Raw genomic sequence first — 14,300 nt, 5'->3', positions numbered from 1 at the left:
TCAAACCATTATTTATTGTTTGATTTTATATTTAAATTAACAATTACAATCAGAGTGTCCGGATATTGGTACCGTCCGAATTTTGATTCACCACGATTTTTTGAGAAAAATATTTAGCATATAAAGGAAACTGAGATGATTTGAAATTTTAGGTTTAAAATACGTCCTGATGAAAGTACTAATATAGTCTTTGTATGGAAAATAACCTACGTCGTCACGGAATGTGTTCCCACGTCATATTTTAAACACAATAGAGAAAAAAATGCGTTTTTTCCAGTCAAAGTCAGTTTAACATTCGTGTGCTTTTTAGTTGGATTTTTTACCAACCAGCGAACATCCAACCATCGAGTCATTCCATGTAGCGTGCCCCCAACGAGCTAATCCCCACTAAGCTTCAAGCCTTATTTGCTACTGAAAAGGAATCGCTAAAGAAATTTCTCGCCGATTCCTTGCAGAAATTTTCTACAGCGACTCCCATTTGAATTGACATTTTTTTTCAACTGCGTACTGCGCTCAGAAAAAAGCGCATTCTTGATCGATTCCTTGCAGAAATTTGCCATGCATCAAGATAGGCCGAGAAATTACTTTTCAGCAGCGAATCAGGCTTTAATGAAGAATTGAAAAGTAAAATTTTGCTACAGAAACTCGCTCAGTTGTTCGAACTGAAAACTAATTAAAACATAAATCTCACTTCACGGTTGGTAAATGGCTGGACATGGCGTACCATTGTTACCTCGCGTACCTGAAGGAATAAAATAGACCCCTCTGTGCGGTCCTTAGCCTCTTGCCCAGCAACTCCTATCCCTACCTCCTCGCGGTACTGGCCGGGTACGAGTAACCTCAGGGAAGATCGGGTAACCAACCCCCGGTGGGAACTTTGGTTGTATGCTGACAGGGAAGGGGATGGTTTGCTTTTGCTTCTGCAAACCTGGAGCGTCTGTACTCCATGTTAGGAGCGGCTCACAACAGCGTCTGTTCCCCATGTCAGGGGCGGCTGATCATCGTCCGAGTGCCAGAGAAGGACTCTAAGCTAAACTGCGCACTATGGCCCTCCGAACATTTAGGGGGAATGGTCCTCCGGAAATCTAGGGGGTTGGTGTCAGCAACGAATAATCAACGAGAGAATACGAACCGGGACAATCGGCGAAGACCACAGCGACGTAAAGGGAATAGCGATTGGAAGCTCGGTACGTGGAACTGTAAATCTCTCAACTTCATCGGAAGCACACGCATACTCGCCGACGTGCTGAAGGACCGCGGATTCGGCATCATAGCGTTGCAGGAAGTGTGTTGGAAGGGATCGATGGTGCAAACGTTTAGAGGTAACCATACCAGCTCCCAGCAAACCAGTGATCATATAAGGATGTTATTGTAAAATTGTATAAATATTCAGTTTGCGTTGTAATTGGATACGATGCAAAACTGAGTTGTTAAAAGTTGTTTATGGAGCATATTTGAATTTGCATCTTAACAAATTTCATTTGACAAAATATGTAACTTCAAGTTGTCATTCCTTTACAATTTCTACTTTACTTGATTTGGTTATTATTATAATCTTCAATGTGTGATTAGATACATGTTCATTCGATGTAAATATAAAATCATAAGGGAAAGATTACACATCGCCGTATGCTTCTCAAAATCAGGCATAAACCGAAATTTTTTGAATAAACTTACATATTGGATAATTAAACGTCACAAGCTTACAGAAACACAATAACATCACTTTGTATACAAATTTCTGTTTAATTTCCTCCGTAATCACTTCACTGTGTGGAGCACGTACTGGGGGAGCGACTGAGATCCCAAATCGGACCGTATTTATTTCTCATTCGAACAGTGCTGTTACAGCTGCATAATGTTATTCGATGAATACACAGAAAGTTCCTTCAGCGTTTCACTGGCTTCTTATAAGATTTCTATTTGTATTTATTCAATAACTGATGCTCAGAAATTCGCGGTTGGTCTCACTCTGTTTTCTTCTCTTTGCTTTAGTTTGTTTGTAAAAATTAAGTCATATAACCTGCAAGACAATATCATACACGTTGGTTGTAGTAAACGCCAAATCAACTTGTCTAGAGTTGTATTGACCATGATAAATTGTCAATAATGTAAACCATTCTGTCATTGTCTATAATCTAAACCATTTGTTTTTACCGAATAAGCTATTACTCTATTGAGTTGTTATCTCAGTTTGTAAACATATTTTTTGGCTGAATAATGAATATAATTGCTAATGCATCATAATCAAACGAGGAATAAATGTGCCGACGCCAAATTCTCTTGAACGTGGGTGGCCTGCCGCCGTTGTAGTATGGATGGGTAGAAGTACGTGCGGATGAGCTATATTGTTAGATTTATATTTGCCAAATTTTCCTGTCATTCAAGAGCGTTCGAACGGCATAGTGGTAGCCTATATGATTAGCGATTTGAAGATCATTGCATGGAGGCTTGTTCCTACTTATTTTTTTGCATTAATTTTTTGTTTGTTAAAACAAAGTCACATAAAATGCAAAACATTATTATATACAAAATCACAGAAAGCACCAAACGAATTCCTACGAAGTTGTATTTACTACACTGAATTTTCGGAAATATACGTATATGGCCTCCACTTTTGTGCACATAGAGGGAGTCTATGCATTTTAAACAATCTTCTATTTCCGAATAAGCGTTCACTTTCCTGAGTTGAATCTCAGTTATGTGAACAAATTTGTTGGCTGGGCTACCAGAGCTGCGGCAATACACATGAGCTGGGAACAGCTTCTATAGTGATGGGTGATATGCAGAGGCGCGTGATCGGGTGGTGGCTGATCAAAGAGAGAATGTGCAAGTTGAGGATCAAAGGCCGGTTCTTAAACTTCAGCATAATAAACGTGCACAGCCCTCACTCCGGAAGCACTGATGATGATAAAGACGCTGTTTACGCGCAGCTCAAACGCGAGTACGACAGCTGCCCAAACCATGACGCCCACCGGCTGACGAACGAAAACGGCCTATGACTAATTGACTTCGCCGCCTCCAAGAATATGACCATTCGTAGCACCAACTTCCAGCACAGCCTTCCATACTGATACACCTGGAGATCACCTCAGCAGACAGAATCACAAATCGACCGCGTTCTGATTGATGGATTGATGTACTTCTCCGACATTATCGACGTCAGGACCTATCGTGGCGCTAACATCGACTCTGACCACTATCTGGTGATGGTTAAACTGCGCCCAAAACTCTCCGTCGTTATTTAACAACGTACGGTACCGACGGCCGCCCCGGTATGACCTAGAGCGGCTCAAGCAACCGGATGTCGCAGTGGCATACGCGCAGCACCTCGAGGCTGCATTACCGGAAGAGGGTGAGCTGGATGAAGCCCCTCTTGAGGACTGCTGGAGAACAGTGAAGGCAGCCATCAACAATGCAGCTGAGAGCAACGTCGGGTACGTGGGACGGAGTCGACGGAACGATTGGTTCGACGAGGAATGTAGGCAGATTCTGGAGGAGAAGAACGCAGCGCGGGCGGTCATGCTGCAGCAAGGGACCCGGCAGAACGTGGAGCGTTATAGACGGAAACGGCAACAGCAGACCCGCTTCTTTCGGGAGAAAATATGCCGCCTGGAGGAAACGGAGTGCGAGGAGATGGAACAGCTGTGCCGGTCTCAAGAAACACGCAAGTTCTATCAGAAGGTCAACGCATCCCGCAACGGCTTCGTGCCGCGAGCCGAGATGTGCAGGGATAAGAATGGGAGCATTTTGACGGACGAGCGTGAGGTGATCGAAAGGTGGAAACAGCACTTCGACGAACATCTGAATGGCGCTGAGAGCATGGGCAATGAAGGTCAGGACAACGGAGAAAATGCCTTCGTCGGTACTGCGGAGGATGGAAACCAACCAGCCCTCACTTTGAGGGAGGTTGAGGATGCCATTCACCAGCTCAAGAACAATAAAGCTGCTGGTAAGGATGGTATCGGAGCTGAACTCATAAAGATTGGCCCGGAAAGGCTGGCCATTTTTCTGCACCGGCTGATAGGCACAATCTGGGAAGCAGAACAGCTATCGGAGGAGTGGAAGGAAGGGGTAATATGCCCCATCTACAAGAAAGGCGACAAGTTAGATTTTGAGAACTTTCGAGCGATCACCATTCTAAATGCGGCCTACAAAGTATTATCTTATATCATCTTTCGTCGTCTGTCACCTATAGTAAGCGAGTTCGTGGGAAGTTATCAAGCCGGCTTCGTTGACGGCCGATCGACAACGCACCAGATCTGTACGGCAAATCCTCCAAAAATGTCGTGAATACCAGGTCCCAACGCATCACCTCTTCATCGATTTTAAGGCGGCATACGACAGTATCGACCGCGTAGAGTTATGGAAAATCATGGACGAGAACAGCTTTCCCGGGAAGCTCACGAGACTGATAAGAGCGACGATGGAAGGTGTGCAAAATTGTGTGAAGGTTTCAGGCCAACATTCCAGTTTGTTTGGATCCCGATGGGGACTACGACAAGGTGATGGACTTTCGTGCCTGTTGTTCAATATTGCGCTAGAAGGTGTTATGCGGAGAGCCGGGCTTAACAGCCGGGGTACGATTTTTACGAGATCCAGTCAATTTGTTTGCTTCGCGGATGATATGAACATCGTCGGCCGAACATTTGAAAAGGTGGCACACCTGTGCAAGGCAGGCAGCAAAAGTTGGACTGGTGGTGAATGCGGTCAAGATAAAGTACATGCTAGCTGGTGAGGCCGAGCGCGACAGGGCTCGCCTAGGTAGCAGTGTTACGATAGACGGGGATACGTTCGAGGTGGTCGACGAGTTCGTCTACCTTGGATCCTTGCTGACGGCTGACAATAACATGACAAGCGCATCAACAGTGGAAGTCGGGGCATCCAGAAGAAGCTGCGGTCAAAAAAGATTCACGCCCGCACCAAATGTACCATGTACAAAACGCTCATAAGGCCGAGTCCTCTACGGGCATGAAACGTGGACGATGCTCGAGGAGGACCTGCAAGCACTTGGAGTCTTCGAATGTCGGGTGCTTAGGACGATCTTCGGCGGTGTGCAGGAGAACGGTGTGTGGCGGCGAAGGATGAACCACGAGCTCGCCCAACTCTACGACGAACCCAGTATCCAGAAGGTGGCCAAAGCTGGAAGGATACGATGGGCAGGGCATGTTGCAAGAATGCCGGACAGCAACCCTGCAAATATGGTGTTCGCTTCGGATCCGGTTGGTACAAGAAGGCGTGGAGCGCAGCGAGCTAGGTGGGCGGATCAAATGCGTATCGATTTGGTGAGCGTGGGGCAAAACCGAGGATGGAGAGATGCGGCCACGCACCAAGTATGGTGGCGCGAAATTGTTGATTCAGTGTTATCTGTGTAGAGGTTAACTAAATAAATGAAATTCACTGTAATAATGGAACTTATCTATTTGATAATACATCTGTATCAAAATTGCATAAGCAAAATCAGAATTGATGGAGTTCTCAATGCATCTTTATAAAGCCAAAAAATCATCTAGTTCGGTCTGTCTGAACACCGGCCACTTGTTCTCGTCAAAAAGCCAATGGTTGAAAACCCTTGACTTATTGCATCCATAATTGGTACATCTGCCCTGCTTAAAATTAGTAATGCAACTTTTGTTTGAAATAACCTAGCAATTTGAATATTTCTGACAATTATAGTTTGTGGCAAATTTTATTTTTGCGGAAACAAAAGCTTTGAATGACCCCTAGGGAAGCTTCCATTAAACAGAAGTTACAAAATGTTACTTAGGGCGTTTTTGACCACCACGAACCTGCTGCATCTGAAAAAAAAAGTCCCTTTAGAGACCCTTACTTTGACAACCTGTAGTTTCGTAACTAAACAAGTAATCTGAATCGACCTCATATTGTTGAATTGGTATTCTCGTGGACTGTGAATAGAGATTTTTAAATCACTTAGTTATTCATACCCGGTTCCGGAAACCCGGAACATCCAAAAAGTAAGTTTCCGTCGCAGTTTTGTATATGTAATTCACATCGGTACTATTCGGTTGATGGATATTTTGGCATAAAATTTCTTTGTAATAAGGTGCACATCCCCTGAAAAATTTGGTCTAGTATGGTCCATGCGGAACCGGTTCCTGGAGTCCCGGAAGGTGGCCAAATTACTCGGATGTATGCCCCAAAACTGCTCTCACGCTCTGAGAATAGAGATTGTTTGTTTACCTCTGTGTTGAATTAGTTGAATTTTAACGTTGTTTACGAAATATTAAATATTTGTTTTAAGTTGATTGAAACCGTATTGTGAGCAGTGTATAATTTTTGTGCCAAAGCTATCGTCTGTAATCGTTATTTGTCCAGAATAGCACTATCAAAAAAGGAACATTTAGTGTTGTTAGATAGCAATACCGTCACTCAGTGCCAATCAATTGTCCCATACTTCAGTTCATCGTGCACTGCATTCGTCTTTCGTACTGCCGATTTGCACCTCTTCTCATCATGGCTTGTGAACGCTGCCAGAAAAAAAAAAATTCAACCAAAAAGGAACGTGTCGTTTGCTATTGTGGCGCGTCGTTCCACGCAGTTTGTGTGAACGTTGACGGGCCTCTCCAAGAGCAATTGGCGCAAAATGGAAAAAATGTGTTTTGGATGTGCGATGGATGCGCTGGCTTATTCACAAATGCTCACTTCCGTGTGATGATGACCAACTTTGATGGGAAAGCTTCAGTCTTGCCAGAAGCATTTCAATCTATGCGATTGCAGATTGAACAGTTGCAATCTGCTGTGGACGCATTAACGACAAAAGTTGAGGAAAAATCGAGCACGCTCACACCCTTTGCTACTCCGAATTTGTGGCCCAATAGAGATCGCCTCAACACCCCTGTGAATTCAACGAAACGTCGTAGAGGCCAAGACGGTCATATCACAGACAAACAGACGTAACACTTAGAACAAATCTCGATTAAAATCATAGTTACGAGGACATGTGCGCCCAATGCTAAAATCAGTGTTTTTGGCCGACTGGTCAACAGATGGCGGCAGTGTGTAAACGTCAAACGCGAACAAAAACGATGCGAGCGCTGCAGGTGGCGGATTGGCCACTTGCCATATTTTTGAAGCGACCGTTAAAAAGGTGGTCGATGCACAATAATGAGAGTGTGACGTCTGTTTGTCTGTGGTCATATGGGCGTTCCAACGGTTGTAGGGAATGTAGGCACCAAGGCAGCTGGCGTTATCGAAACTGTGCAATTGAATCAGCGAGATGACGATAATTTGCTTTGGATATATCTCTCGGCTTTTCATCCATTGACCTCTGAAGGGCAGATTGCCTCGCTCGTCAGTGAATGTATAGATTTGACCAGTACATCGACAAAAGTAGTGAAGCTAGTTCCCAAAGGAAAAGATGTCAATTCACTACAGTTTGTTTCCTTCAAAGTTGGCATCGCTAAACAGTTGAAGGAGAAGGCCCTTTCGAGTGATTCATGGCCTGAAAATATCCAGTTTCGGGAATTTGATGATCTTCGCTCAAAAAACAGTCGACGAATAGTCAGTTTGCTGTCAATAGAAGACAAACCATTGGCAATGGAAACCGCAGAATCGAACTCCGCAACTTTAAATCAACCAGCACTTCGAATCAACTGGAGGTTTGGAAGGGGTCTTCCAGCCTGCAATTCCAGGCAAGTATGCGTGTCCTGTAGAACTTTCCACCGCTGAAGACTTTTCGAATTTTAGCTCGAACTCCGGCACATCATCCAGCGCTTATCGATCGAACTTCAGCCAAACAGTCTCCACGTCAAAGTACAACACCTCCCGCCCGATTGCGCCAAATCCTCTTACGATATTCTACCAAAATGTCCGTGGGTTGAGAACCACGACTACCGATCTTCGTCTAGCGCTCTCGTCCTGTGATTATGATGTCATCGCGTTAACTGAAACGTGGCTCGGTAATGACATACTAAACTCCGAGTTTTCTTCCGATTATGTCATATACCGCTTAGATCGAAATCCAGCCACTTCTCAACTGCAACGCGAAGGCGGGGTGCTGATCGGCGTCAAGAAGCATCTGCACTGTAAATTAGTTACATTGGACAATGCCGAGAATTTGGAGCAAGTTGCGGTGTGTATATCGTTGCCAACGCAGGCCGTCTACATATGTTATGTATATATAAGGCCGAATTCCGACACTGCTGTTTATTCGGATCACGCATTATGCGTGCAACAACTGTGTGAGCTTGCTGAAACTACCGACTCAGTCATTGCTTTGGGAGACTACAACCTACCTAGGCTTCTGTGGGAATTCGATGCTGACATGAATTCTTACATTCCGGTAAATGCCTCCTCTGAACAAGAAATCACCTTAACACAGGCGGTTCTTTCATGTGGATTACAGCAAATTCAGGATGTACGCAACGAAAACGAGAGACTACTTGATCTAGCTTTCGTAACTGATACTGACAGAATCGAAATTTTCGAATCTCCCTGTGGAATTTTAAAACTTGACGCTCATCATAAACCTTTTACTATCAAATTTGACTACAACAGCAATCCTGACGACATCATACAAGATCGCTGTTATTATGATTTCAACTCTTGCAACGAAGATTCAATCCATGCTCGATTAGGATCGATTGATTGGGAAACGTTTTTGTCGGACTGTGACGTTGACGACGCAGTTTCTCGATTTTATAGCACAGTCTACGATGTCATCCACGAATACACTCCCATTCGAAGGCGCAGACATCGCATCCACTTCAAGCAGCCTTGGTGGACTCCTGAACTCCGCAACCTCCGAAACAGATTACGCAAAGTTAGGAAACACTTTGTCAAAAATCGTACAAAAGAAAATAGGCAACCACTTCGTGCCGCCGAAGAACAATTCTCCGTTCGTCTGCATACTGCTTTCCATGCTTATATTTTGCGTAACGATTCGAATGCAAAGTGGGATCCATCTTCCTTTTGGACTTCTGTCAAAAAGCTAAAACGTAATGCCGGCATACCTCACGACGTGTGTTATAGAGATGAAAATGCAACTACCGTGGAAGAGACCGCGGATGCAAAGTTTTTCAAACACGTATTTTTAAATACCGCTCCCTCTCATTCTCCGGACGAACACCGCGAATGGCAGAGCAGTTTGATGCATTACGATTTTCCAGTACCGCAGTTAAATGTAACTTTTGAGGAGATAAAGAAAGTCCTCTCATCTGTTGATCCCTCTAAAGGACCTGGCCCCGACAACTTACCACCGCTCGCCTCACCTATCACTATAATTTTCAATCGCTCACTGCTAAATGGTGTCTTTCCGGCTGTATGGAAAATCGCTTCCATCACGCCTATCCACAAGAGTGGGAACATCCACAATGTCGAAAATTATCGCGGAATTTCGATTCTGAGCTGTATTCCGAAAGCTTTGGAAAGGATCGTATACGATGTTGTGTACCAAGCAGTTCGGCCAATTATTTCGGAATATCAACACATTTGTGAAGAAACGTTCTACAACCACCAACCTGATGGTTTTTGTCAATTCGCTGGTTACTTCAGTTGAAAGAAAAATACGCCAAGTTGATGCAGTACCTATATGTTGATTTCAGCAAAGCTTTTGATAAAGTACCGCACCTGCTAGCAGTGGATAAAATGAAGTGTTTGCCTACTTTTTACAGATGGGACTGACTTGCGATTCACGGCAGTATAGCCGCGATCACTGTTAAAGCATTCGCCACGCTGGGATTTTTGAAAAGGAACACGAACGCGTTCCAGGATATCTATGCGCTCAAATCTCTGTACTGTGCCCTTGTTCGCAGCCTTCTGGAATACGGAGTTGTAGTTTGGGCTCCTTTCCACGCTGTGCAGGTGAACAGAATAGAAGCAATCCAACGTAATTTCATCAAGTACGCTCTAAGAATTCTTCCCTGGAATGATACCGTGAACTTACCGCCCTATGAAGAACGATGTAGGCTGATCAGCTTGGACTCACTAGCAACTAGGAGAAAACTATTGCAACGAATGTTTGTATTTGGCTTACTGAATGGTGATGTAGATTGCAACTCCCTTTTGGGACAACTCAATTTCTCCATTCCCCAAAGACCCCTTCGCAACTACAGTCTTCTGTGGCAACCAGCTCATCGCAACAACTATAAATACAACGTCCATGGGCCATGTGCTGCCGTTTGTTCAACGAAACATGTGACGTCTTTGATTTCAATTTGAGTAAGTCTGCGAATAAGCATAGAATTAAATATCTAGCCTAAGTACCGTAAAGTGCCGTAATTCAGCGCAGTTAACGAATAAAACATTTCAAATGCTTAATTAAAAATTAGTATTGCATCAACAAAAAAGCTTTATGGGTGGATCGCTAGCAAATCTATTTTAGATTATGGCAAAAATATAAACTAGACTGTATTCACACGTTACAATTGTGATTTTTTTGAAATAGTTCACTCGTTGAAATTGCCTAATTCCGCGCATTTTTTTAACGCTTTTCCATATTCCGCGCAGAAGAATGCCTAATTCCGCGCACTTGCAAAACAATCAAATTAACATTATTTTGTATAAGGCAGCATCCATTCATTACGTAACGCTGAAATTGAACATTTTCAACCCCCTACCCCGTCCACAACACTTTTTGTATGGAAAAAAAGTAAAGTTTTGTATGATCCGTAACGTAGACTTTTTTATAATTTTTTGACTATCACATGAAATAAGGATAAACATTTGTTATAGTCTTTTCCTGAGACGAGACTCGCGAAGACGGTCTTCTTATTCTGTCGTTGCTGAGTTTTTTACTTATTCCTCTGTGTTTGTATCAATCATGCGCAAACCCTCACATGAACATCCCAGCAAATATGCAATTGCGATTACATCACACCGAAACATAAAAAGCCTTTGAAGTGAAATTTTATGCCAGAAAAAGTTGCAGACATTTGAAATAACTATAGTCTTGTGTTTAGATTTATCAGCAGCTTTGGAAAAACTGCTCCGAACACTGAGGATTTTATAACAGTTTATTCAGTTTATTTGTATTCAAACAATACTTTTCAATTTTTCAGCATTTGGACGTTTCGCGACTGCGGAGACGTTGATATTTTTTCCTTTTCCTTGTCAGCTTTGGGGTTGCATGTTATTCCAGAAGAAATTTCAAAAAAATAGGCTGTTTGGCGAAATCGCCCCGACTACCTCTACACACTTAAATTATTTTACCGTAATCCATGAATTTCACCGTAATCTCAACAGCTGATCAGTCCGGTAAAATAAAACACCGTAATTCCGTCGAAACGGATTGCGGTAAAATTTTAACGAAAACTGTAAAAAAGTACCGTACTCCGTTAATTTATTTCACCGAATTTTTCAGCTGTTGGTATTACGTTGAATTTCACGGATTCCTGTAAAATAATTTAAGTCTGTATATTCGTATTCTGCACTGTTCATGCAATAACAAATGTTTATGGACCTTGGTTTTGGACAAACTTTTCCTCCCACCATGAATGACCACGTGGTTTCTGAACGGCCGCTAGTTTTCCTGTATGTGGGCTTTCCCGATATTCCGGTTGTTTGCGAAACGTATTTATGCATGAAAATACTTCCTCAGATAAATATTCAGCTGTGAAGACCAATATAGCATGTTTTTCTTGTTTGTTGTTCTGTAAATAGCAGTGCGCGGAATTAGGGACTTATGAAAAATGACGTGCCCTAATGCCGCGCAATACTTTTTGGGATAAATCTCAATAATTATGCTAATATTTGATAAGATTTCATAGAAGCATCATGAAACACATCTGTAGCAAGTAGTTTCATAGAATATTGCATAAATAACGAAACATTTTCAATATAGAAATCACGTTTGTTTGTGTCCTACAGTCTTAGCACGGACGCTAAGGAAATTGAAAAAATGGCGTCTACTCAGACGGGCCTCCACTGATTATTTTTTACGCCGCGAAAAATTGCTCTATTTGCTTTTATTTGTGATTCAAACTTATTCTAAATCAAAGTAGCTGCAGTATTGATGTGTATTTCCATATGTAAATAATTTTGTATGAAATGCGCGGAATTAGGCAATGCGCTGAATTAGGGCACTTTACGGTAAATATCTGTGCAAAACTAGTTGAAGATGTAAGAAATAAACATAAATATAAAACCAAATGAATTGTACCCAATTCTTTACAATGTTTTATGTTTGGATGTGTTTTGCCAAAGGGATGAATGGATGGTTATTCTTGTCCTTTTGGTCCACCGGAATGACCACCGGGAAACCCGTAATATGGGACCACAAAGTTTCAGCACCAAAAGTAGACATGTGACGGCTCAATCTTCATGATTTTGAATCCCTGTGACTCTTCTAGTTCAATTATTGATGAATGACCACTTTGGTTCTAAAGGGACTTTTTTCAGATGATGTTGCAGGTTCCCGGTGTCAACAGTGACCAAATCCGGATCTCCGGGAGGGTTTCTGAAACTAGCCCTTCATTTAAGCCCAACAGAACTAAATTCTGACAATTCGATTCCACTTGAATTCGAAAAGCTACTCCAGTGACCATTTTACTGAAAAAGTGACCAAGTCTTTAAAAAGTGGCTTGCTACCAGCCCTGCTAGAAGAATACAGTCAACTCTCCATAACTCGATATTGAAGGGACCATCGAGTTAGGGAGGTATCGAGTTATAGAACACAAAACCAGAGCAACTGCGATCCAAGGGACCATCGAGTTGGCCATGAAACCCAACTTTTACTATGGTTCTCTAACTCGATATCGAGATACGGAATATCGAGTAAGGGAGAGTTAACTGTACTTAAAACTTTTTCTGGAGAAATCTGAGAATAAATTTCTGAAGAACATGTGAGACAGTTGAATAACCAAAGTAATCACTAGCTCGCTAATTCGCCTTTTTGGTCTTATTATAATAGGGCTATGAAACAGCTAATATAAGACAATGTCAGCCCGGCAAAAGATACGCTTTAATTTACCAAGAAACTTTTCTAAACAAATTCGTAAGCTTTCAATGGTTTAGACAAAAAGCGCACCTAATCGTCAAAACAAAACACTGTGCACGGAACTCCACTCAAAACATTTCATACAAAGAAATCCACCTCATTTTTTTTCGTTTCGATGGATTTAAGAACCAATCATTAATCTTATCGCACGTAGGTATTGTCTGCCAATTCCTGCCATCCAATCACGCGCTGATAAGCGGCCAATAATTAGCTGCGTTGCCCTTGATCAATTCGCAATGATTGCAAACCCATCAGGAAGAAGCGATTTGGAGGTGGGATAGCTGCGTAAAAGAGCGCCGTCACCTCGCAGCTAACTCCCGTGCTATGACGAGCCAACTAAAGACCATTAGAAACACTTCCTGGAGGCGGAGGAGGAGGAATGGGAATCGGTTCCTACCTACGGATCGGTAGCCCATCATGGCAATGTTTCGTTCTTTGGCAGGCATTTTTCTTCCTCCCGTCTAATCCACCGTTCTGGGCTGGAAACCGTTTTCTTGATCAAAACACTGCGCTTTTCACTATCTGCTTCCGAATTGCGCTGAAATAAGCGGTAGCACAATATTAACCGATTCACACGCGAAAAAGTTCGATTGAAATACAAACTTCGCACAGTTTTTTTTGTGATTTTTAGACAGTTTGATCCTGATGATCTTTCTCTTGGCGATGAGACCATCAACTGACAGTTGATTTGCGTGCGGATTTGAATGAGACGAATCCCGGTGGCGAATGTCATGCGAGATTCAAAAATTACGTTCTTGCTTGGCATCAATGAAAACAGTAGGAGAAGAGGTGGTAAAATGAACACCTTAGATATTGTACCATGCAAACACTGTTGAAACGTCTCGTTTTATAAAGAAAACTCAATGACAGGAGTCAGGGGGCCATCAAAAGGCGGTTTCCCCGTAGCTTACAACAAAAACACATTGAAGATAGTTTCTCACTTTATTTAGTGGCTTACACAATTGTTTACTCATTTACTTGCATATTTCTAGGAATCGTGGGAAAATTCCCAAAAGTGTCAAACTCCCAAAAATGTCAAAATAATGGACCTTTGCACGGGTTCACTATTTGACGTTTTTTTTTTTTTAGCGGTGCCGTGTTATTTATGTGGCCATAGCAACCAGTGAATTCGGCACCGCTCAAACGTCAAATTTTGAACACGTGCATCGGTCCATTGGGCTTATTCTACGAGTGGCGTGAGGTGACAATTATCGGTGTCGTATAGCGAGGTGACAATTCTCAATTCGAGTGAAGTGACTCTCCATTTGATTTGCACGGCGAGTCACTACACTCGAGTCGAGAATTGTCACCTCGCTATACGACGCCGACAATTGTCACCTCACGC

The 14,300-nt window shown here is 42.7% G+C and overlaps 1 protein-coding gene across 2 annotated transcripts in view; it reads right to left on the bottom strand.

Moving 5' to 3' along the window:
- The window catches only part of LOC5570234 (GTP-binding protein Rheb homolog), a 35,666-nt gene extending 22,007 nt beyond the window's left edge, over positions 1 to 13,659 (bottom strand). Inside the window, exons 1-2 of one of the 2 annotated variants that reach the window (XM_021855794.1) lie at positions 13,559 to 13,659; positions 13,353 to 13,493 (exon numbers count right to left, since the gene is read on the bottom strand). In XM_021855794.1, the coding sequence (XP_021711486.1) occupies positions 13,353 to 13,401 (49 nt within the window). In that variant the 5' untranslated portion in view covers positions 13,402 to 13,493; positions 13,559 to 13,659. Of the gene's footprint in view, positions 1 to 13,352 lie in introns of both variants that reach the window. The other variant, XM_001658963.2, reaches the window with a different exon arrangement.
- Between the last annotated feature and the right edge of the window lie 641 nt (positions 13,660 to 14,300).

This window comes from Aedes aegypti, chromosome 3, assembly GCF_002204515.2.
Source record: "Aedes aegypti strain LVP_AGWG chromosome 3, AaegL5.0 Primary Assembly, whole genome shotgun sequence".
Taxonomy (NCBI): Eukaryota; Metazoa; Arthropoda; class Insecta; order Diptera; family Culicidae; genus Aedes; species Aedes aegypti.
This window is presented reverse-complemented; position numbering and strand designations above follow the sequence as displayed.